The 23,663-nt window shown below is 32.7% G+C and overlaps 1 protein-coding gene across 1 annotated transcript in view; it reads right to left on the bottom strand.

The window, feature by feature from the left end:
* Window positions 1-286: 286 nt before the first annotated feature.
* Window positions 287-23,663, bottom strand: part of LOC109595608 (nucleolar protein 4) — a 207,733-nt gene continuing 184,356 nt past the window's right edge. The window contains exons 4-12 of the mRNA XM_049970809.1: window positions 7,152-7,206; window positions 6,486-6,563; window positions 4,282-4,427; window positions 2,662-2,805; window positions 2,366-2,572; window positions 2,163-2,309; window positions 1,860-2,038; window positions 1,617-1,801; window positions 287-1,478 (exon numbers count right to left, since the gene is read on the bottom strand). Coding sequence (XP_049826766.1) covers window positions 1,315-1,478; window positions 1,617-1,801; window positions 1,860-2,038; window positions 2,163-2,309; window positions 2,366-2,572; window positions 2,662-2,805; window positions 4,282-4,427; window positions 6,486-6,563; window positions 7,152-7,206 — 1,305 coding nt within the window. The 3' untranslated portion in view covers window positions 287-1,314. The remainder of the gene's footprint in view (window positions 1,479-1,616; window positions 1,802-1,859; window positions 2,039-2,162; window positions 2,310-2,365; window positions 2,573-2,661; window positions 2,806-4,281; window positions 4,428-6,485; window positions 6,564-7,151; window positions 7,207-23,663) is intronic.

The raw sequence follows: 23,663 nt of genomic DNA on the forward strand, positions 1-23,663 counted from the left end.
GTATGAATTTGATAATAAAAATATAAACTATAATGTACAATCATTATTTTCTAATTATATTTTATAAAGTAATAGGTAAAGTTTATACATTACCGTTCTGATGTAACTTATTAGTTAAATAAATTAAATTGTTGGAATAAAAACTAACAAGACAAATTAGAAAATTATTGACCATACCTACTAGTTTTCAAATATTTTTAGTCTAATTATTATATTTAAAATTTATTTAATGTATTACTTACCTGTATTAAAATAAAAATTTAGTATAAAGGGACAAAACAAAAAATAACGTGGACATTATTTATTGATACACAAATCTGGCAGTGATTTCAGATCAAAATACAATTTAATTATATACATTCAGAAATACATTGGAATGTTGAAATTTACATAAAACAGATACATAGATATTACATAAACAAAAGAGTTATATTTGTCATATATATTTTCCTGATGTTGATCTCATTTCTAACACTTACTAACAATCACAGAAATACTTTACTTCCTTGTTAACACTATTTCCAACTGCGAATTTTTGTTGTCGAATTTCAGTTCATCTAAAAACACTTCATCAAGCTCGTCGGAATTGCAAGTTTAAAAAATAACAGTGTATATATTTTTCTAACAGTCAACTAAACACTATTCCTTGCCTATTTCGGACAAAATTGATGACAGTTTTTAGAAGAATATTGCAAGTGAATTTGCTTTACAAAATATACTTTTCCCTTATATATAATAAAATTACGATTTCCAATAGGTGCTCACTTTACAGTACTTTTTACATAACCGATTTTGCACATTTATATAATTTTTTGAAAATTACAAAACATCGGCGACATTTTAAAATGTATTTACAATTATCTTTGGTACACTCAGAATAAATTCTCAACATTTATATCAAATATAATAAAATTTCCCCCTGTATAATAGTATTTTCTAACTTCTATAAATAAATATTTTCACTTAATCTAGGAAACCTTTATTTTTGTACATAATTTCAGCATTTTGTTCTAATAAGTAGCAAAAGTTAAGTTATATTTACACGATTTATTTAACAGTCCAAATATCGTAAAATAATTTAAAAAATATAAAAGTGAAAAGTGCTTAAAATCACTCGTGCCTAATTATATTCTAGTAGCCACCGAAAAAAATGCCAAACCCATCTAATCATTACAGATCCCTGAATACGAGCAGTCCAAAGCTTTGGCATTTCTTTCATTTGCGAGGCTAACGAACTATATTACAAAACTTAGAAGTACATTTTTGTCGCTGACGTATGGCATTTGACTAATATTATTCCCGGTCTGCGAGTCTTTACTGTTGCTGCAGCATCAGTTGTTCCAGCTCATCGGCGGATCTCAGCAAAAAGGCGGCTGACTCACGGTATCCCGTTATCAACTGTCGCACGGCCGCCATTTCACCAGTGGTCAGCTTATGATTGAGCAGCGGCTTCTGCTTCATGCTCAAATCTGCCGGACCTGCAATGTTGTAACCGATGAGTTCTTGGAAATGGTTAGGATTAATTTTTTAAAACGAAGTTTTCAAAACGATTAATATAATACTAAAGATGTACCAATATTGGTTGCATTAGTTTCGTATATTAGAAAGATATTAACCATTTGTAAGTAGTCCACCGCCAGCACCGAAAGGTGTGGCTCCAGGGAAGAGAGGATAAGGACCTGCTCTTTGGAAAGCCTGTGAGAAGTTCGGGCGATACATTGCAGTCGGAGCCGATCCTGCTGTACTAGATATCCCAATTCCATTCATCGCTGTGGCTCCCAAAGCTGCCGCACTTGACACACTGCAACGAAATTGTGGTCATTAAGTGTTTTTTAAATTTGTGTGTTGTAAGCAGTTACCTGAGACCTGATGTTTTTAGGTCGGGTGTAAGTGATAGTCCTTTTGACATGGAATTAGGGGTGGATGTAGGTGTCGTGGATGAAGGGAAAGCGTTATTGACTGCGTCTGTCTCCATTTTTACTGGCGTGCTATTTGAGAAGTCCAATCCTCTGTTAATTGGCGCAGTAGTGTCTGTTGGCTGGAAAATGGATCTCTTATTTAATAAAATAAATTTTCATCTTATGTTTAATGTATAAATAGTGCATTAGAGAAATGACAATAAAATAACTTTTATTGCTGAAAATATACAATTAGATTTTTACCTGAGCTCCTGGCAAGACTGGCATTGGCTGACTAACTGGCTCCAATCCAATTCTCATCCTTTTAGCGTTGTGACTTTCATTTTCGCACGCCGTGGCCAAAATCTGTTCAGCTTGTACAGACGTCAAATGCGCAGGGGTGGGTCTTGTCTAGAAATTAGACGAGATTAAAATAATGATAATTGCTGTATTATCAGTGAACTTACCGCATCCCACGGCGAATTTGGATCCCGTGCACGTTTATTCCTTCTGCACGATTTGAGGTAGGTCCGGATTCTTTTTCGAGCTCGCTCAGCAAACTCCGGGAACTGTCTTGTGCACGAGTCGATGATCGCTTGGATCTTCTCCTTCGGTTGCTTGCTGATCGGCACCATACGATCCAGGTTCTCATCGACGAACAGCCTCACAAACATCTAATGGGTTAAAAAACAATTAATACAATTGGTATAGGTTTACTCTTAAAATTTTTAGTTTGATATTAGGCTCTTTACGTGATACTTACGTTGAAGGCCTTAAGACGTTCTGGATCGTGAGTCTGGGTGTCGATTTTATCGTCACTTTCGTCATCGTCATCATCCTCATCGTCCTTGTTTCCACTTGAGCTTGTCTCATCGTGTGCGGATCCTGTTTCAGCATTTACTGGACTCTGCAAAATATAATCTTCTGTCATTTATCTTAGTTACACAATGTTGGTGGTATCTCTTATTATTATAATTGGGAGACATAAATACTATTTTTAAGAAAATAGAAACGATTTAAACTTTAACTTTATATATATTTCATCGAAAGTATTGTGTTTTTTGATTCCATATTTAAATTGTCTTAATAATATTTATGTACTTATGGAAATAAATACAGATTCAACTGAAAAAATGTTTTAATATTACGAATTCCCCTTTTTACAGTGTTTAATTCTAAACAAAATAACAGTCAAATTAACACATTTTTATAACTTTTATATTTTAAATATATATAATGCAATAATAAAATAGAAACAAGCAGTGAATTGATTAGAAAAAGTAACAGAATAAAGTTTTAGCATAATGAAGCAATTCCGCCGCATGTGCTGATTTATCATATGGTCGCTAATCGAATGCAAACGGCGAAAAAGTCGTTAATTGTCTAAATAAGTTGTTAGTCCATTGTAAAATAACATTTTCACGCACGGAAAAAGTACAGCTAGAATCCACCCATTAGTGCATTACCATAGTTGTCCCAGCTGCCTTGCAATCACTGTAAAAAGCCAGAACCTGTTAACATTCGTGCGTCGAGTGCCGCACTCAAATCCGGAGAACATTTCGCAATTATCCTGCAACGGTCGGTTAAATCTATGACTGTCCTCGAACAATAAACATTTGCGCTGTACCCTTTATTAGGAGTTTTTACGAGTTTTTCCGTCATTTCCTAGTATGCAGCTGTTTGCATTGAGCCCGATGAGGTGTCAAGTTCGTTTTCGATGGCGATTGGAAAAAATTACAGGTGCTGTTAACCGTTTACAGAAACAATGCCCGCAGATGTTTGTCAAATTGTGTATAATCTTGAAAGTTCTGTCAGTCACAAAGAAACCGCCTTACAAAGTTTATTACTACTTGCTTCTAAGACATACTTCTAACTTAAAACTAGTAATTTTTATTATGGACTTTTAACTAATAAAGTAAAAAAAATAACGACAATTTTCATTCAATTTCTGCGTTTAATAATATATAATGCATTATACAAATAAGAAACTCCACGTGCACATGATTTTATCCTTCCCCACATTAATAATTTAACCTGGCTATTCACAGACGTTCAAACAAACCGAATTGGGCATCTCGGAATATCTTATCGACATCAATTCACGCCGGGCCGCATGAAATATTCAACGGCAACAATTCGCACTTTGTCTCCGAGTGACCTTTCGATTCGATTATAAAAAAATGCGCATAAAACTTGTGCCAAGTGCATAATTATTTTCGCATTGAATGTCGGTATGCCTATGTTGGGCATGTTCAACGGCCTGGCATCCACGTTTCTTTGTGTGGCACTCACATCTCTTTTTATTCTTAACAGACCATTACGTCAGTGACCACAACCTTTTGTGTGTAAGTGAGTGTGTATGTTTACGAATAATGTAACTTACAGAATTGTCTCTTGTAGTTGGGGGTGTTGCTTTGCCTTTGCCCAGGCCGAGGGCGGAGTGGTAGGTGGCCCACAGTCCGGCCATCTCTTCTCCTACGGGAACGGCGGACAAGTCCGGGATTTCACCGCTGCCATTTCTGTTGTTGCCTAAATCACAAAAGTGGTATTGTCAGTTAGTGTTTTGCGGGATGCTAAAACATTTATGTTAATGGCACGTCCATTTATTTTAAATCGGAATAACCCGCTGTGCATAACTGAGAGCAAAAGCGGGATCTCGCTCCTGTGACTCCTGCATTTCAAAGATAGTGAATGCCCATGACATTTTTGTTTATACATAATAAAAGTGATTTTATTATTCCAGCACTTTAAATGGCTTCGAAACTAGGAACATTATGAGCAAATTAAACATTAAAAATGTTGAGAGTAGTGCAAGTTTTATTTTAATTTAGGAAAATACGACTCGTTGAAAGCTTTTTTATAACAAATTTAAATAAATAATAAAAATTCCTTTCTGGTTTTATAAAATAGAATGGCATATTTGCCGTTTCAAGTGCTTATTGTTTTCTCTTACAATTATGTTTATTGAAACGCACTGGCTTAATTGTGAAATTTAACTAGAAAATTTGATATTTATTTTTTTATAAATCATAGTTATGCAATAACCAGAGAGATAAAACTCAATAAATAAATATAAAAATATTTTTTATGTATACATACACATAAGTTCTCGTGTCATCTTGACGAAACACATACTTGATGCAGTGTGGGATGTGTTATTAAAACTACTGCAGCTTCAATAATAGCCCTTGATAATTCGCGAATAGAAACTGTCAACGTATTTGTCATCATTGACAGTCAAAAGATAACAGGTTACCACTCTGTCAGTGTAACTATTAAGTAACTTTAAATGGATGGAATTTCGACATTCATCACAGAAAATCTCACATTTGAAAACCTACTTTATCATTACCCACTTCAGCTATTCTGCTATAAAAAACTACGTTTCTTTAATAACACTTCAGATATCAACATTTTCACACTTAAACCATTGTGTTTACTTTCTTTGGCATTAAGATTGGCACATTTAAAATCAGAAAACTGAGCTCCCTTCAGATTTAAACGGCTTTTCGACACATCAAAGCAAATAAAAATAATACTTCTAGATTGAAACCCACATCGTTCCGTGGTGGAGGCTATGAACTCGTGTGACCCTTTTTTTTCGCTCCCCCTTCGTTTTCCTGCCGCCGAAGTGCATATACGAGCGACACCCGCGAACACATGATCATCGACGTGTGAATACAGGTTCAAAATGGCCAACGTAATTTATCATAATACAATCTACTAGACAGGCAGGCGTTCGGGCAAGAAGCCGATACATGCGAGAGAAAAGGAAATCGGCGGAAGAAGCGGATTTGTCAAATGATTCGAGTGCTTTCCCGTGTATCGAACTCGAAGAATTTACCACCAAGTGACAACGGTTACGGTTTTGCATCTAATATTAATGAGCTGCTGTTGGAATTTTAATATCACTTTAATACGTCATAAATTAAACTAGTTGAGCGTATGCCAAATGTCGTGATGGATTGCGTTGATTTGGATGATCTAAAGGCCACAGATCAGGTTGGTCCTTCACTACGTTTGGCATGAAGGTCTTTATAACAATGGTACTTGCTAGGTAAGAATGAAATGGATAAAGAAACAAAAAGAACTGTGTACAGAGTGTCTAGATGTATTTGTAACGAAACAGATCAACACGAAAATGAACAAACGACATTTCAGTGATAATAAAAAATACATAAAAACCACAAAGTTTTTGTATGTCGTCATTTGTTCTTATTGTATTTTGCTGTTTCGTAGGAATAACCGGGAGGAAAGGGAGAGATGTGATTATTGACACTTTTTCAAATATTGTATTTTTGAAAAAACAAAAACAAATACTTCATAATGTCTGAACATAAAAAGACGAACAAAAAAGAAATTTCATTCTGCACACAAACTTATAATGGCTTTATTGGCGAAATTGTAAAATACAAATATTAAAAATGATCCTTCAATTACCCACCCACCACTAAGAAATAAGTTCAGAGACCAACTCAAACCAGAAAACTTGAACAAAACGACTCCCACGAGACTATTCCCCGACTTCAAACATACAATATTTTAAAAAAAGCTACGTGGACGAATTAAATTGTGTGTTAATGTTACCTTGGGCCTGATTGGTATAGTTCCACGCCAAAAGCATCAGCTTGAGTTTGTCGCTGTCTTTCATCGCTCCGGTTCCTCCTGCACAGCCAATCATATTTCACGGTTAGCCAGGGTTGGTACACAATCACAGATAAATAACAAAACTAACACATTAAATAACACTAGGTGCTATAACTACTCGTATTTACATAACGGGCTAGTTTCGTGACTGTATTTACAAGTTGTCGGTCATGAAATCGGATACTATTAATATGTGACATCTTATCAAAAATGAAAGAGCTTTGTTCTCTGATTTTAAAGCAGTAATTAATGATTGAATATCCACAACACAGAAGATTTTTTAATGGGACGAATACAAATTTAATGACAATTTATCTAATATGAAGTACGTTTATTCAAAGTTGTTAAATTATCCTTCCAATTTAGTGAGTATTTTTATTTTGCCACTGCAGAAGTAGTTAACTGATTTTATAGCCTTTTAAGAATATACCAACCCTGCTAAATTTCCTTTTCATAAATTGATCGTGAATTTTGAACAGTTTAATGACACAAGGTGTGTATAATCTTGTATAATGTGTCGAAATAAAACACATATACTAATAATGAACAAGCGAAGAAATGAAAAGTGATGGATAAAAGGTGGAGTGTGGTATTTGGAAGGCTTACCTGCGAAGTGATCGTCGTCCGGAGTATCAGCTGGATCCTGCGCGGATATGTTTTCCTGAAAATAAAAACACTAAATTAAGTAAATTTCTAGGAAAAAAACTAACCACCTACAAAAATATGTAGATTAATTCGTTATTATCGATCAATTTTACATCCATTAATCATCTCATCCCAAAAAAAAGTCGTCTAGTACAGACCTATTGTACTATGATATAAATATTGTGAATTCGAGTATAACGGTTGACAAAAGATAATTACGGCTTGTTGTATAAAAAGGACAGACATTTAAAAAATAGTTTCCATTAATTTTTTTCCTTTTTTCCTAGTTAGAAGGCGTCCATTATTTATTATCGATCTATTAATTTATGTATTATACATTTATGTACCATATTTTTGTGGCGACGAATTACCTTAATTCGAGAAAAAGAGAAAAACACCCAACGTCGCACAAAAAATTTTAATTTTTAATTGTGGCCTTTGCAATGTGTATTTAGCTACTGTAATTGCGGATGGTTTTCTACACGCTATCTTTTAAATATACGAGGCGAAACAATTTAATAAGTTTGTTAATTTGCTGAACACTTTTTCCGTGAAACCGGAATAATTTGATTCCGGGAACGTCGTGCCGTTTCACGGCGTTTGGCTTGCGGCCCAAAAACAACAATTTCTCGTACGAATTTCCGTTTTTTGAACGACACGACACCCCGGAATATAATTAATGCATCTGAAATAATTATGTCTCTTATGCATATTTATTTTTAAGAGATTAATTTATTTTGTTGATTCATTCGTGTGGTCATGTCATCTTTTTCAAATTAAAACGAGTAAAGCAGATTTTATTTTTTATTTATTTAATATTTATCATTATTATTACTTTAAGAGTAATATTCAAAAAACAAAGCAAATATGTTCCTAACCAGCGTTTGTATAAAAGCAAATGAAAAGAGTTATTTACTTTAATTAACCAATCTTAGATAGTTCATACCATATTGATTCGAAAGTTATTTAAACGCGTTACTAAATTTTGTACGTACAGACATAAATACCGACTACAGAGATTAGTTGTCGAAGCTTTGAAGGTTTCATTAAGAAAACCAGTGAACCACAGTCACTCATTTAGGAGTATCAATTAGCACAGCTGTTCTGTCCACTGAACCAATAAATTTAACTGTTTCTCGCATAAATTTTTTACTACAATCCATCTACTATTTACCTATATCCGGTCGCCGAACAATTAATTTTGCTCTGGCGACGATAAGCTCGTATAAATGCGGAGATTTCGCGGAACGGCGGATAAAATTTTATATTTCACTCGTAAAACGTAAAGAGTAATTTTACTGTTAAACGCGACGACCACATGCACAGATTTTACGTCCAGCGTTTTAATAATACAAAATGACAATGAAGACGACGCGTATTCTACGTCAACATCTACGAAATTGCACCATTCTCATCGCATCGGTATACTGCAAAATAATGTGCCAGATAAATTTCACGATGTCCAACGTTAAATGACAAAAAATCCATGGATTTAACTCCGTTTATCAAAATTTATTGGTTTGTTTGAGGTAGGAAGATTTATACATACTCGTACAATAGTGGTTAATATTATCGCAACTTTATAAAATAATATCAATTTACTATTGTGTTTTATACAGTATTATAAAAACTACAATATTCCTTAGGGTGAGCCAAAAAAATCGACTATTTTTTTTAACTCCCGACATTGAAAAATTGGTTCCTAGACACCTTTAAAAAATGCTTTTCAAAGATCACCTCTTGATTTTAATAGGAAGGTCCTCCTAAACTCAGTTTTCCATTTTTAATTCCATTTCAATTCCATGTGGCAAAATCCATATCTCGTCATTACTTGATCGAACAGAAAATTTCTATTTATATTTCTTGTAGAAAACTGAACGCTCTACAAAAATGGTATCTTACAATTTTTTCATAACTCTTACCATTTAGATGATATCTGACGTCAAAGTTTGAATGGATAAATTAAAAATCTATTAAAATCAGTGCGCATTGGGATTCGAATACGAATATCTTCTAAATGGTAATCGATTAACCACAGAAAATCTTTTTTGTAAAGCATTTAATTTCCTACAAAAATGTTTATTAATTTTAAATTAAAATTTTTATTAAATTCTTCAAACTTTGACCTCCAATATCTTCCAAAAGTTAAAGAGTTATGAAAAAATTGTGAGGTGCCTCTTTTGTAGAGTGTTCAATTTCCTATAAGAAAACTAAACAGAATTTTTCTGTATGATGAAGTAGTCGCGAGATATGGATTTCGCCATATGGGGCTGAAGAAAAAATGGACAATTAAAATGAGGAAGACCGTCCTATTAAAATTAAGAGCTCATCTTTGGAGAACATTTTTTAAAGGTGATTAGGAACCAATTTTCCAGTGCAAATTAAAAAAAAATTGGCCCACCCTAATAATTCTATTCTTAGAATCAGTTGAGCTAGATATAAATATAGCAACTTCTCAAAGGAGATTTTGAGTTTGAATTTTATTCCCTCCGTGACATACACGTAAAATATGTGATAAGTATATATTCTTTCAAACTTTTTGAATTCCTCTGAAGAATTCATTTAAATTTGTTAAATTTTTATGTCGAATTTAGTTATAAAGATGATCCTCCATATTTTCTATGGGATTCATGTCTGGAGATTGGAACCGACAAGACAAGAAAAACATCGATACTTTGGTAGTTTTGTCGCTGTAGGATGTTTAAGATAAGCAGAACCATCTTTTTATAAATTAAATTTAGGCTCGTCACTAAAAACTACTTTCCTCACCGTTCTGAAGTGAATATGATCCTAAGCAAGTCAAAATTGGACTTTCACATTTTTAACAAAAACAAGCGTCAAGTTTTTCGTAATCAGGCACATTTTTTTGTAGCTGCAACCTAATTTTTTTAATAATACCGGACATGATTTTCTTATTAGGAGATAGTTATGTTAGTTATACTTAATAATATACCATAGTAACGGCCAGTACCGACCAATATCTGAATTTCGTTAATATTTTTAATAAGTATCAGGACATTTACAGTCACTCGTGTGTTTATCAAATGGCGAAAATAGCTTCAAGGTGTAGTAGAACGGGAAACGGTACGTTTCTAGATAAACCTACGGCGCGAGCAGTAAAACATGCGGAGGACAATAAAAACCGTAGACGGTTTCGTTGCATGCATTGCTAATTCCGTTCCGTCGCGGCGACGGGGGAGATTATAATGGAGGTTTTTCGAGGCGCGGCTCGACCCGGGTAACGACGACATGTCATCTCCAATTACTCTAACAATGTGCTAATGCACGCTTTAATAATCAGTCAGTTTGGTGGCAGTCTCGCGCGATAAACCAGTATCCATTACAGCAACCGTAGTATCGGTTACTGGCTGGTTTCTACTCGAGTTAGGTCTGACAAACCGGAAAATAATAAAAAAAATGAATGTTAACTATTTTTAAATTATCCGTTTACCATTACTAATAATTGCTATTTTTGTATGCGAACGTTAGACAGGATTTTCTTGTCCTGTAATAAAATATTGAATATTGCTTTAATGGATGCATTTGAATACCTAGTAATTCACCACTAATTGACTACACGCATCACCATATTTTTATACGTACGGTCAATGCTATTGTGTTATAAATAAAAGTGCAAAATGTTTTAAACAAGGTTAAGGAGCGTGTTTTGTTATTAATTTTAGACCTGCTTGGATTTGAATTGTCTCTAGTATTGTTTATGTTTGTACGTATTTAAAAATAAATCAACAAAAAAGATTTGTAAAGATTTATTTACAAATAATTATATAAATAAAATATTCAACTATTATTAAACTTAAACAAATATATTCCTTGGCATTTGTATGATATTTATTATATTTATTATTTACATTTACTTCTACGAATTTTTGTAACTAGAAATTGCATAGTGTGGTCAATTTAAGATGGAAACACCTCTATTTTTACAATAAATCGATTTTGATGAGCAATATTGAAAATGAAAAACTTAGCACCGATCTGGAGTGACAGAGTTCTTATACTTTATATTGAAATTTATATTGATTAGGGTGTTTTTTCTGAAAAAAAAAGTTCTACATTAAATTTTGTAAATAATCTACGAATAAAATATAAAAAAATATCTCAGAATATCAGACTCAACGCATTAGTTCTCACAATTAGTTTAATTCTTGGTGCCAACAAGACTAACAAGTTCAATTTTATCTGTTGCAGTATATTCACTAATAACACCAATTAGTTATACACTTTTAAATTTATTTTAACAAGCACTAAACTGATTGTGAAAACTAATGCGCCAGTATCAGATATTCTCAGGTTTTTATTCAAATTTTCTTCCATGATTTAATTAGCTTAGTTGATTAGAGGTAACCATCAGAAAAATCAGTTTCTAATTCTTATTAGAAGCTTCTTAATATAAAATATTGCACTCATTTAATGCTCTCAACTTTCTACTGTTGGATGATATAGAAAACAATTTGTATAACATGCACAGTTTTTTATTTTCAATAGGGTTCTTAAAACTAAAGAAAAGATCAACCTCAGTGTTGACGTCCTCTGCTGAATTAAATCGGTTCTTATGTAAAAAAACAGGATACTGACAAAAATCACATGGAGATTGACAAGGAGATATATCTGGATTAAATGGTGGATGAGGTAGAAGTCAAATGAAATTACACGCGAAGTCTTCCATCCGGTATTTCATGGATTAAGATTTTTAAAATACTATTCTGGGCAGTTTATCAGTTGCAACCCACTGCCCAGACCAGTAAAAATTGTCGTCATTTAATAATACTATCAATAATAGACTCATTTGCGTTGTGTGCAAGGAGAGAATAGGTTATTGCCAAACATCTAACTTTGTCACCTTCTCTTAATTTATGTAGAATAGTAAGAAAAAATTACTACAATGAACAATACAGAAGAATTATTTACGTAAAAAATACTTAATTATGAATTTCCATAAAATTTGTTGTTTTAATAAAAATTTCTTTCATGAATGATGGTAACTAGATAAAATCCAAATTAACCAGACAATTTGAGCCATCATAAAAGATGTTTACAGCCGTCCTCAGACTTCCACGGAGATTTCGTTGCTTATTTACTCGGTACGAACCATGAGCAAATTATAAAATGACATTAGCTTCTATTAAATTTTCGATGCGCATCCGCCATTAAAAATAAAAGAACACGAAATTTCGCATTCTAAAATTGTTATATTACCTCACGAATTGTTTTATTTCGAATTCGAACAGGTGTTTTATAAAATAGCGCGAGAACGATGAATACATTAGGTTGTCTGCTGAGCGTTCGTGACTTCGCGGATCGTCTTTCGCTCGCGGGTCAGTAGACTTTCGCAGAAAGGAAGGCGCATTGTTTACGGCGGAAGTGGAGGCTAAACCGAGAGACACCACAGACGGTCACGTAATCGTTCGATACGAAATAAATTTAAATGTCCGGACCTTTCGTGGACACGATATTTTCGTCTTTTTTATAATACCGCCTGGCTCTTTTGTCAACGTGAGTCTGTCCGGTGAACGTCATATCTTATCCGCAAACCCAAAGGGATTAAATTCAATAATCTTGAGTAAAAAGATGATAAAATGTTACCGCTTAAATAAAGTTACCTTATTCGAATGTCTATAATAACCGAGACAATTGATCAAATGTAAAAATTTAATTTTGATTTTATTAAACGACTTTCATTTGAATCAATTTTTTGAGTAAAATTTGGTTTTTAAGATATCATTATTTACTTATAGATAATAGGGTATATTCGCACACCTAGTGTACTTTAGAATCAACTTTTTTACCCCTTGGTATATCCTGATTTTCTACGTAACGTCTAATTGGAAAGTTACACCTAATAAATATCGTTTTCGAAAAATTTGCATTTAAAATCAGAATTTAATATCATATGTTATATATTATATTATAAATATATTTCGATGTAAAATATTTATATCAAACTAAATATGAAAATTTCACTTATAAAGAGTTATCAACATCAAAGGAGTTTTCCCCGATTTTAAGAGTTTTTATATTAAAATAATAACAGAAATAAAATTCCACGTGATAAAATCCGGTAAGAATCAAAATTATTTCATTTGAACTTGACTTTGAGAATCACGTGAGGATGATAATAGTAAAAGTTAGAAAATGTACAAACTACAATAACACAAATACATCTTCCAGATGAATCTGATCATGATTTGATCGTAGCATTACAAAACTGTAAAGATAGGACTAATTGTAATATTATTTCTGCTTGTATTCAATAAAGTTAAATTTATTTTATTTAGAAATAAAAATTTTATTTTTAATCTTTTATATTTATCAATAAATAAAGTTTTTACTTTTTGTATTTATTTTAATTTTTTTATTTAATTTTACCACATCCAAACATCAGACCAAAAAGGAAAAATGTCAATATGTACATCAATATGTCTGACATATCATTGTTTAATAATTATTTTAATACAGATAATTACAAATCATTTATGTTCATAAATAATATCAAAATTTGCTTCTAATTTATCAAATGTATTACATATATCAATTATATATTGTAATTAAAAAGACAAATATTTAATTTAATACATGTATTTAACTGTTTAAGAATCACGTGAGAATAACAGTTGTAAAATTTTAGAAAATTTGTAAACTGCAGTAACGGAAATGGATCTTCCAGATGAGTCCGGTGATGATTTGCCCCTGACACGGATTACAAAAACAAAGTAAAGAGATAAGAATTATTACTATTCGTACTTGTATTTTATGAAGTAATTTTTATTTTACTTAGCAAGTTTACCGAGAATTGAATTGTTTACATATTAAATTAATAACTGAAATGACATGCTGAGAAACAAAAATCTGGTGTAGATCAAAATTATTTCAGTAATTTAATACGAATTTAAATCTTGTTTGGAAAAAACGTGAGAATAAATAATAACAGTGGTAAATAAACTCTTAGGAATAGAGATGGGTCTTCCAGATAACTGCATGTATGTTCATGCAGTTAAATTATATTTGGGAATCAAGTGCAGTGAGAAACTGTTAAACTAAATTTGCAAACTCTAGTAATGGAAAATGGTCTTCCAGACGACTTGCTCCTGATACAAATTATTAAAATACATAAAAAGTTATTTTTATTTTATTTAGAAATATAAATTTTATTTAATATGTTTTATTTTCATCAATAAATATGTATTTTTTTAATTTATGTTATTAATTTACAAACTTAATTAAAATACACATCAATATATCAGATATATGTATATCGTACTTATACGATATTTTGATATTTTCATAAACATGATGATTTTTGAAATGGTGGTTGAAGTGGTTGAAATTCTGTTGTTACAAATTTGCAGAATCAAAAGTAAGGTCGATTATGATTACATAAGTCCTTAAAATTAAAATTTGCTCTAATTTTTTTATGAAATGAATTAAATATATATAGTATTTTGTTTCAATAACGTTACAAGTTTATTGAGGATCACGCGAGTATAATACTGGTGATATTAAAAAAAATTACGTCTTAATTTTATTAGAGTCATTTTTAATATTGCATCTAAATGGCCATCTTCGGATGCAAACTAATCTAGAGGATTTTTTGATTGTGGACAAGATGATAACCAAAATTTAACTTTCCAGTTACTCAAATTATCCTATTTTTTGATAAAATGGACAATTTAATGCAAAACTTCCATGTGGACTTCTAGAAAGCGCAACGCACGAGTTTTTTAGCACAAAACTCCCAAAATACGCACTCCAAAAATTGTGGTAACTGCCAATATAAACGATGGCATTTACAGTAACAAAAGTTGCGGCAACGTCGTCGCGAATTCAATGTTCCTTCGCAGTTGCCGTGACCCAGTTCGGCGTGCTCGTTGCATTTGTGCAGTCGAACGTTTGCCTCTCTGCCGCTAGTGCAAGATCAAGTTTCATTCATTTCGCAATTGAGACGAAGCAAAGGCGCTTTAAATTAAGAAGTACGGGTACGCGCACCCGGTATATGTGGGTTGATGTCAATCGGCCGATTTGTTTAGAATTAATATTGCGGAAAACGAGATCGAGGGAACTAATCGTTGGTACCATTGATGTTGGCAGCCAGCAAATGTGGAAATCTGCTGATGTTATTAATGCAGTTGCCCACAGTTATAATTGTTGCGTATATCACAGACTAGTAGAGGAAAAATGTCAACAAAACAGACATTATTTAAAGTCTCTCTTACACTCACACACACGTTATGTATGGTACCAGAATATTCCTGCCGAGGTATAAAGTTACATGCGTTGTATGCGAAACCTGCGGGGAGACTCGTATATGTTATATGAATGCACGTTGTTGCCTTTTTTTGAAAAAAAAAACATGAAGGAGTCCTTCATAGAACAGATGCAACTGACGGCAAAAACGAAAGAGAAAAAAATGCGAGGCAATTGAGGCAGGCACTTCTTTTCGTTTTGGTGTTCGTGTCCGCGGAGAAGTTTACGTCCTGCGTGGAGCGACGGTCTAGAACCCATGCGAGAGGAACTCTCGAACGGTAACGGATCTAATTGTTGTAAAATCTACATTTTTATGTGCGAGTAAGGAATGCAAATGTTTGTAATTGTAAACAATATGATTAAATAAAATAAATATATGTAAATTGATAAACTTTAAAACATACCAAGTGAAAAAAAACTTGTAATTATAACACTAAAATAACAAAATACTTGACAATTTTACTTATTTATTTATTTATTTATTTGTATTAATAAATTACATTTTTCTAAAAAATTTGTAGTTTCAAAAATTTTTGAGATTTTACGTAGTTAATTTTTAGTTCCTAAATGAAAAATATAAAATAGAAATACTTTTTTCTACTTTATTCAGAAAATTTAATTTTTGATACCGATAAGAATAGTTTCAAAAATACTGTAACAGAATTTCTGTAGAAAGAAAGTTAGTAACTTTGATGTCAGATATCTGGAAATAACTGCTTTGACACTGGACCCTCCTTAGTTACAAAGTTCTTCACCCTCTAAATACTCTTTAGGTAAAAGCCAAATTGTTGTCCACAAGTTATACTTATTAAGAAAGTTAGCAATGCCGGAGTGTGTATGAGAATCCCAAGGAAAGTATTTATTTAATTTATGGTGATAAAAATTTCGTCAACTAAAATTAAGATATTGTCTCAATTTTAATAAATAATAGCTCAAAAGATGAACTCTGTTTTCTTATATACCCGAAAGAAGTAAAAATAAATTTTAAATTATTTTTAGTCATAAAATTACATATTTTTAATTAAGATATTAATTAATAATAATATAATAATCTACAGGAAATTTCATGTCAACTTAAATTTTGAAATAATATAATCAAATAATAAGAACAGTTTATAAGCAAAGAACTGTGATATTAGAAAGCATCCTTCAAAATGGGTGTATACGAAATTTCATAAAAAAATTGCATATTAGTAAGTCTGACATAATGATAATGTTTTTTGAACAACTAAAGTTAACTAATTGTTAAATATTTTTGAAAATGTGAAATAATGTAATGGGTATCTCTGAAATGTCTATAAAGAATTCTACCACAAAATCTATATGTCAAAATAGATCGATTTGTCTTATCTCATCTTAATATAGAATATTACGGAGATACAAGGTGTCGAAGTTAATAATATATTTAGAAACTTGCCAACGCTGTAAAACTTGATAACGACTATACCTCGGTAATATTGCTAGGAGCAACCGTTTAAACAGAAAAATGCAATTAAAAGACACGCAATAAAATATAACTGAGAAAATGTGATTTTTATTAATAAAGCAAAAACACTTTGGGCAAATGTTCATGTATGTTATACGAAAACGACGAAGAAAATTAAACTATATACTTTGCAACTAGATCTTGAATATGTCTCCATAACTCCTCCATAATCTATGGTCTGAAGTAGACTAGATCCCATAAAAAATAATGAAATCGATCTATTTTCACCTGGAGAATTTGTGGCAGAATTCCGTACAGTCTTTTCGAGGACCCTCTGTATACAACTAATGGTAGTCTGACGTTAATGAATATACAGTATTAGAAAATACATGTTTTTCATAAGAGATCGTTACCAATTGTCCTATTTTTTAATTACAAAAAGTTATTTTCGTAATATAAAGATAATTCATTGTTTTTTATTGTCTCCCTTTTGGGGCCATTATTCATTAAAATTGCCCATCTTAAATTAAGCGAAAATAGCAGCTCATTGTTTTGATTTGGTTAAAGCATATACCAAAATAATTTTAAAAAACTGTACATAGTTGTTTAGGAAATGATGTATTCTAAGAATAAAATTCGGCACGACGAAAAAGGAAAAGCGACGTTGATGTTCCGCAGTGTAACGTGTGCGAACGTTCCTCGCCTTCGTCGACCAGACGCGGTACGTTTTGTACGTTGACCTCTGCGCAAAATCCGCAATCTCTACAAAACGCCGGTGCCGTCAACATGTCGTCTGCTTACTCATAACAATTCCATCTCCGAGTTGTTTGAACGGTCTCGGAACCATCTACTTCGTACCGGTTCTGACCGATAAAAAAAATCTGTATATTTTTACCACGGCATGGGTACTTGTCACAAGATGTTGGTTGATTTACTGCTGATTGTTTCTCTTTTTGAACCGTCAAATGCGTTTCTAACAAAAGATCCAACGTCGTCTCACACGAGTACGATATTTAATCGTATGAAACGTGCCGATAATTCCGAAGGGCTTTATGAATTCGATCGTGGCTAATTCCTCAAAAAGGAAAAAATGCGATGACGCGACCGACGCGTTCCCCGATGGAAATCGACAGAGGATGCCTCTCTCCGAATGTGGTCCAGTTCCCACGCTTCTTCCTATCGTTTGACTTTGAAACAATTTGCAAATTCACTTTTTACGCAACCATTGTTGTGGCATCGCAGACGCTGTGAGAAAGAAGCCCTCCTCACCCGATCCGATCCGTTCCGTTTTGTTGTCACTCTGGTTTTTCTGCACAGTTCCATTCGATGTGCCAGTCCAATGATCTATTGTGCCTAATAAGCTTAAATCTACTTTTTACAACTTCAACTTTTTCGCGTCGGCTTCGGGAAACGAAAGAATAAGCGGATTATCTTATCCGATTATGTTTTTACTTTGGGATATTGTGAAGCGCTCGTTCCACGCCCGGTTTTCCTCGCGTGTCTTGGCCAGTTGCAAATTTTTAATCCTCTGAAACGCTCCGTGCATTAATGTATCAATTATTTATTTAAACCTTTCTCGGATTTTGGATAGAAAAGTAAATGCACTTTGGGAGAGCCGGAAAGTATTTTCAAAATGTTTGGCACCTCAATTACCTAGGAGAAAGAAAAAATAGTTTTGGCTCACGTGCTAAATATTTTCTCTACGAAATACAACAGGAACATTTAATGATAATGTCTATAAACTAGGACAGGTGTATTTTTTATCTGGATGGAATAAGCCTGATCTAGAATGTTATGACATCTCTTTATCTATCGTGGCACTAGATTACTTTTTTTGTTGTTCTGATATAAACTTAACAATGTTTGCAAATATATGATATATATCGAATTATCAACATTAAATGGGTTTAAACAGCTTCAAAAAGTTGTTAAAATAATAACCAAAATTCGAGGCAAAAAAACCGGTAGGGATCAAATTTTGTTCAATAAAATCTTAAATTTCAATGGTATACCTGATATGTATTACAAAATCAATTTAAAAAGATAAAAAAAATTATTTGTGCTTAGGTTTCATAATTTTATTATATTTTATTTAGTTGTATCATGTATTTATATTAGTACTTTATGTTATTTATATATTTATATTTTTTTGCCTATTAGAAAAACGTTTTCATAGAAAACGAATAAATTCCACCTACAGAGTGATACAAGGATTTATTACTTCCATTTTTTCAAGTTTTTATGAATAAAAGATGTTTACATTTGTACTTTCTGTCATTTATTTAGTTTTTTGTTTAATTTTAAACATGTCTACTTATCACAAAACTAGTACGTTTTTCCAAAACGAAAAATATACATACATATATACAGGGAGTGCGAAATTGTTTCATTATATCCAGTTTTTCTTAATAAATAATGTGTTTATATTGGGACTTTGTTTTATTTATTTAAATACATAGCTTTAACATTTCCACTTCTTAGAAAACTAATATTTTTTTAAAAACAAAAACTCCCATATGCAAGGTGTCCGAAATTGATTACTTTAGAGAAAATCAAGAGTGTCCAGAGCTCATTTTTTTTTAAACCTTAAAAATTATTATATATTTTAGGAATATCCTAAATAAATACACTAAACATAATCTTGTTTAATTATAAAAACGAGAAATCATATATACAGAGTGTTCGAAATTAATTTATTATTTCCACTTTATCTTTATTTTAAGTTACGTGTTTATATTCGTTCTTTATTTTATTTAATTAAATATATAACATTTCCACTTATTAGGAGACTACTAATTTTCTAAAAACAAAAATTCCCATATGCAGGATATCTCAAATTGATTGAAGTGAAATATCTTTTTTATTTAATTTTTATGTTGTTCATTTATAAAAACGAAAAATCCTGAGTGTTCGAAATTAATTTATCACTTTATCGCCAATTCTTCTTTATTTTCTTCAATAAACAAGATGTTTATATTGGTATTTTGTATAACTTTAACATCTCTACTTATTAGAAAACGAATATTTTTTCAGAAACATATGCAATGTTCAAAATAAATAAAAATAAATAAATTTTCATTAATATGTAACATACATCCCAAATAAAGATTGGTTTCCACTGTTAGAGAAAATCTTGATAGTTCATTTTTTTAAACGTTAATAGCTTCAGTCCCTAATTGAATTCTTAGAAGTATCTACGAAAACTGAATCGTGGTAGATAAAAAAACACCTTTTTTATTTAATTTTTATTTTATATTAATTATATATTTCCATTTTTAAACAAATATACCCCAAATATTGTGTTATTTATTCAGATATACAATTTTTATTCACAAAATGAGAATGCTGTATATTGTGTAAATATTGGTCTAAACTAAAAAATAGGTATTTTTATAAGAACATCGTTTTTTTAATAATATCCAGCAAAGTGACATTTTATGGCAAATTTTAATTAGATTTGCGATCGAAGTCGATATTTTGTACAAAAATTATCGGGGAAGAGGTTTTTTACAACATTTGAAATTTATGATCGCAGAAAATTAGACAACACATTTTAATTGTAAAAATATTTGTCTGTCAGCCACTGCATATTAAAAATAGTGTTTAGTCAAACGTATCCCTAAAATTGAATACAATACTACATTGTCCAAATAGCATGTAAATTTTGAAATACATTACTACACATTAAAATTTAACAAAGTATTAATTAAATTTGTAAACAGAAAACCGGCGAATGTATTTTTATACCAGATAAAGTTAAATAATCGAAATAGCACATTTTAGTCACACACCAATTTCATTTTACCACAGGCTTGAAAATTGCACTTAGTTGTCGCGAATCTACATATGTATTTGCATTTTGGCGTGGTCGGCTTCTAAATATAAGTTTCGGCCATACATGCGCCCAGTGAAACCGACCGGCGATCCTTCACCGCAGCATGAATTCTTTTCATGCCGACACGAAAAATAGAAAAACCCAACTTATCAACCCCGACGTAAATTCTCAACGCAAACTGTCCGGTTTTGACATAACTAAGGGCGAACGAACGTCCGACGTTATTAATAATTTGCGATTGCACCAGCGTATTCGGAGCACTGTGCGTCCGTGTGCCGTGAACGAACGGGCTCCGTGTGGGCTTTTGCGGTCTGATGCGCCACATATAGGGCCGCTATTCTTGAAATATGACCGCCATTTTTTATATGTCAGTTCGCATTTAAACCCGAAACGATTTAATCGGGACCGAGAGTGGAAGCCTCGCGTTTTTTTTTTTTCTGCCCCAGCAACGAAAATGACGAATCGCCGGAGCATCGGAACGTAAAAAATAATTGTTCGGACGGCAATTGAACGTACTCGCACAGATAAGGAACGAGAATTCGATTCAGTCCGTGAGGTGATTAAGACGTCGGTGCTCAGCCCGAGACGGCGGATTGTGCCAAGCGGTACGACCAAATAAAAAATAGTATTCAGCGGTTGCACAATTGTTAACAATGGACGGCGAAGCTTAGGCGGCAAGTTTATTACTGGAAGATCACCGCGTCTCTGACCCGATTTCAAATGTCACGATACGGCGAACGTACAGACGAACACAGACAATGTCGAGTTGCGAATTCGGCATCGTCTCCGCGCCTCCGGGAGTACAAAGGGACGCTCTGAAATTTATCTCGGAAGGTATGGAAGATGTTAATTGTTGTTTGGATTATTTAGTGCATTCGGAGCGAAGGCGACGCGATAAACGGGAACCGTTTTCAATTACATTTTTACGTCGGCGACGACAGCGGGGCATTATGCTAAATATTCGAAACGGCTCGTTATTCTTCTTATTCACTTTCATCATTACCGAATGGGGTCTTTTATTTATTAATAATTCGAATATAATTTCACAGGACCGGACCTGTGTAATTCACGCGACGAAATTACTTTTATCGTCGCCGATTGCCGTGCTCGGATCCGAAACCAGAAGTGCGATGCAACTTATTTCAGGATTTGCCGTACCATATTGGCTAGACTGGCACCGCAGCATGTAACAGCGTCTCATATCCACGTTAGTATTCAGTAACGGACGACCGGCAATTCTGAGCACTTCGTGCTCAGGAAATCTGTTTGAAATTCACTGTTTAACGAGGGGGAGGCTCGCAACGTTCGCCGCCGTCTGGAATCGTGTATTTTCAGATGGAAAAATTTAAATATATATCATCCCTAGTTTGCATATTGATGAACGGACCACTTTTTATATTTATATTCGCACAAGCACAAACGGCGATTGGATTAAGTTGCTTGTTCTCACGTCAAATATAAATGATTTAAAAATATTTATTGGCTTTAGATCGCCAAAGTCATTCGCCACTGAAACAGGCAATTTACTAAACATTTCGGCAGATTTACTGGTAATACGCTGGAAATCAAAGGCAACAGCGAAACAAATGTTGTAATTTTGTGAGAGAAAATCAAAAGTATCTCAAAATCCTCTCTTTGATGTGGATTTTCTTAGAACTGTTATTAAGTGCGATTCTGTGGGTATTTTAGGATTGTATAAATTAAGAAACATATTTACGTACATTTGGACGGCTCAAATTTCGGGGAAATGCCGCAGAATGTGAAATTAATTTCATAAAAGGAAATCACAATTAAAAAGGAATTTCCTCAAATAGCTAAACCGCACTTCAAATATGACTATACAAAACACCATTAATCGGATAACTTTTTATGGTAATTGAAACAGTGCAGATTACCACCACCTATCGCAAATAATTAAAAGCAATATGATAAAACTCGTTCCACAGGCATGTTTAAAAGTTGTTCTCGTTACTTAATTAATACGTCAGGTGTTAATAAAGCCATCACAACGCAACATTTTAATTTTTCCTTTGTCCCAGCGTTCACCAAAAGACATTTTTAAGAACCAACCTCACAAATGGGCAAGGAACTCACCTGTAACAAAAAACATTGTTATTTATAAGAGCGTAAAAAATGTGAAGAGAAAAATAGTGTAGTCGAAAGAGCGGTCCGAACGAAGGCAATAAAGTGTTTTGATTTTATGAGAATCTGTATCTCCGGTTACTTGTTTTATTGGTCGCTTATTACCGATCTTGGGCTGAGGAAGTTCGATAAGTCAAGTTATGGCGAAACCGTTAAATATTCATTGCTAATAAAAACGTCGAGGTCGATATTATTTAACGGGTGGAGTTACGTGTAAAACTTTTGACAACTTCATAATACGCTGCATGTTCGCAAGGGTATTAAAATTTCCTACGGTTTTCATTTTTAATGCAGCTAGTAATAAAAGATATGAACCTATAAATATATTAGTACTTTTTATTATACATATACATATAAACGCAGATTATGTGAAACCAATATCAAACACAAAAAAAAAAAACACACGAAAAAAATCTGGCGGGCCAAGACAGTTCATTCTGCGCACGGAACAAAACAGATGAGATATTGATTCATCGGTATGTATTCATTTCACACGAGTCCACCATTATTAAATTAGTGTTGACACCAGTTGACAATTAGATACACGTATCCCATATTTATTTTGCCAACGTTAAGGAAATAAATCAATGTTGCCCGGCATTGTCGGCGGACGACGTGATTTAGCGATTTAACGACATTAAGAGATCCACGACCGAACGTTTGTTTTTCGTTTTTCATTTTTTTTTTTCTTTGCTTTGTTTCTGTATAAAAGATCTAATTAATGAGCGAGGTTCCCCAAATTTATGAACTCGAGCTTTTCCTAAAAAGTTTTCAAAACTTCTAACTTAACTCATTATTGTTACATTTA

This window comes from Aethina tumida, chromosome 1, assembly GCF_024364675.1.
Source record: "Aethina tumida isolate Nest 87 chromosome 1, icAetTumi1.1, whole genome shotgun sequence".
Lineage (NCBI taxonomy): Eukaryota > Metazoa > Arthropoda > Insecta > Coleoptera > Nitidulidae > Aethina > Aethina tumida.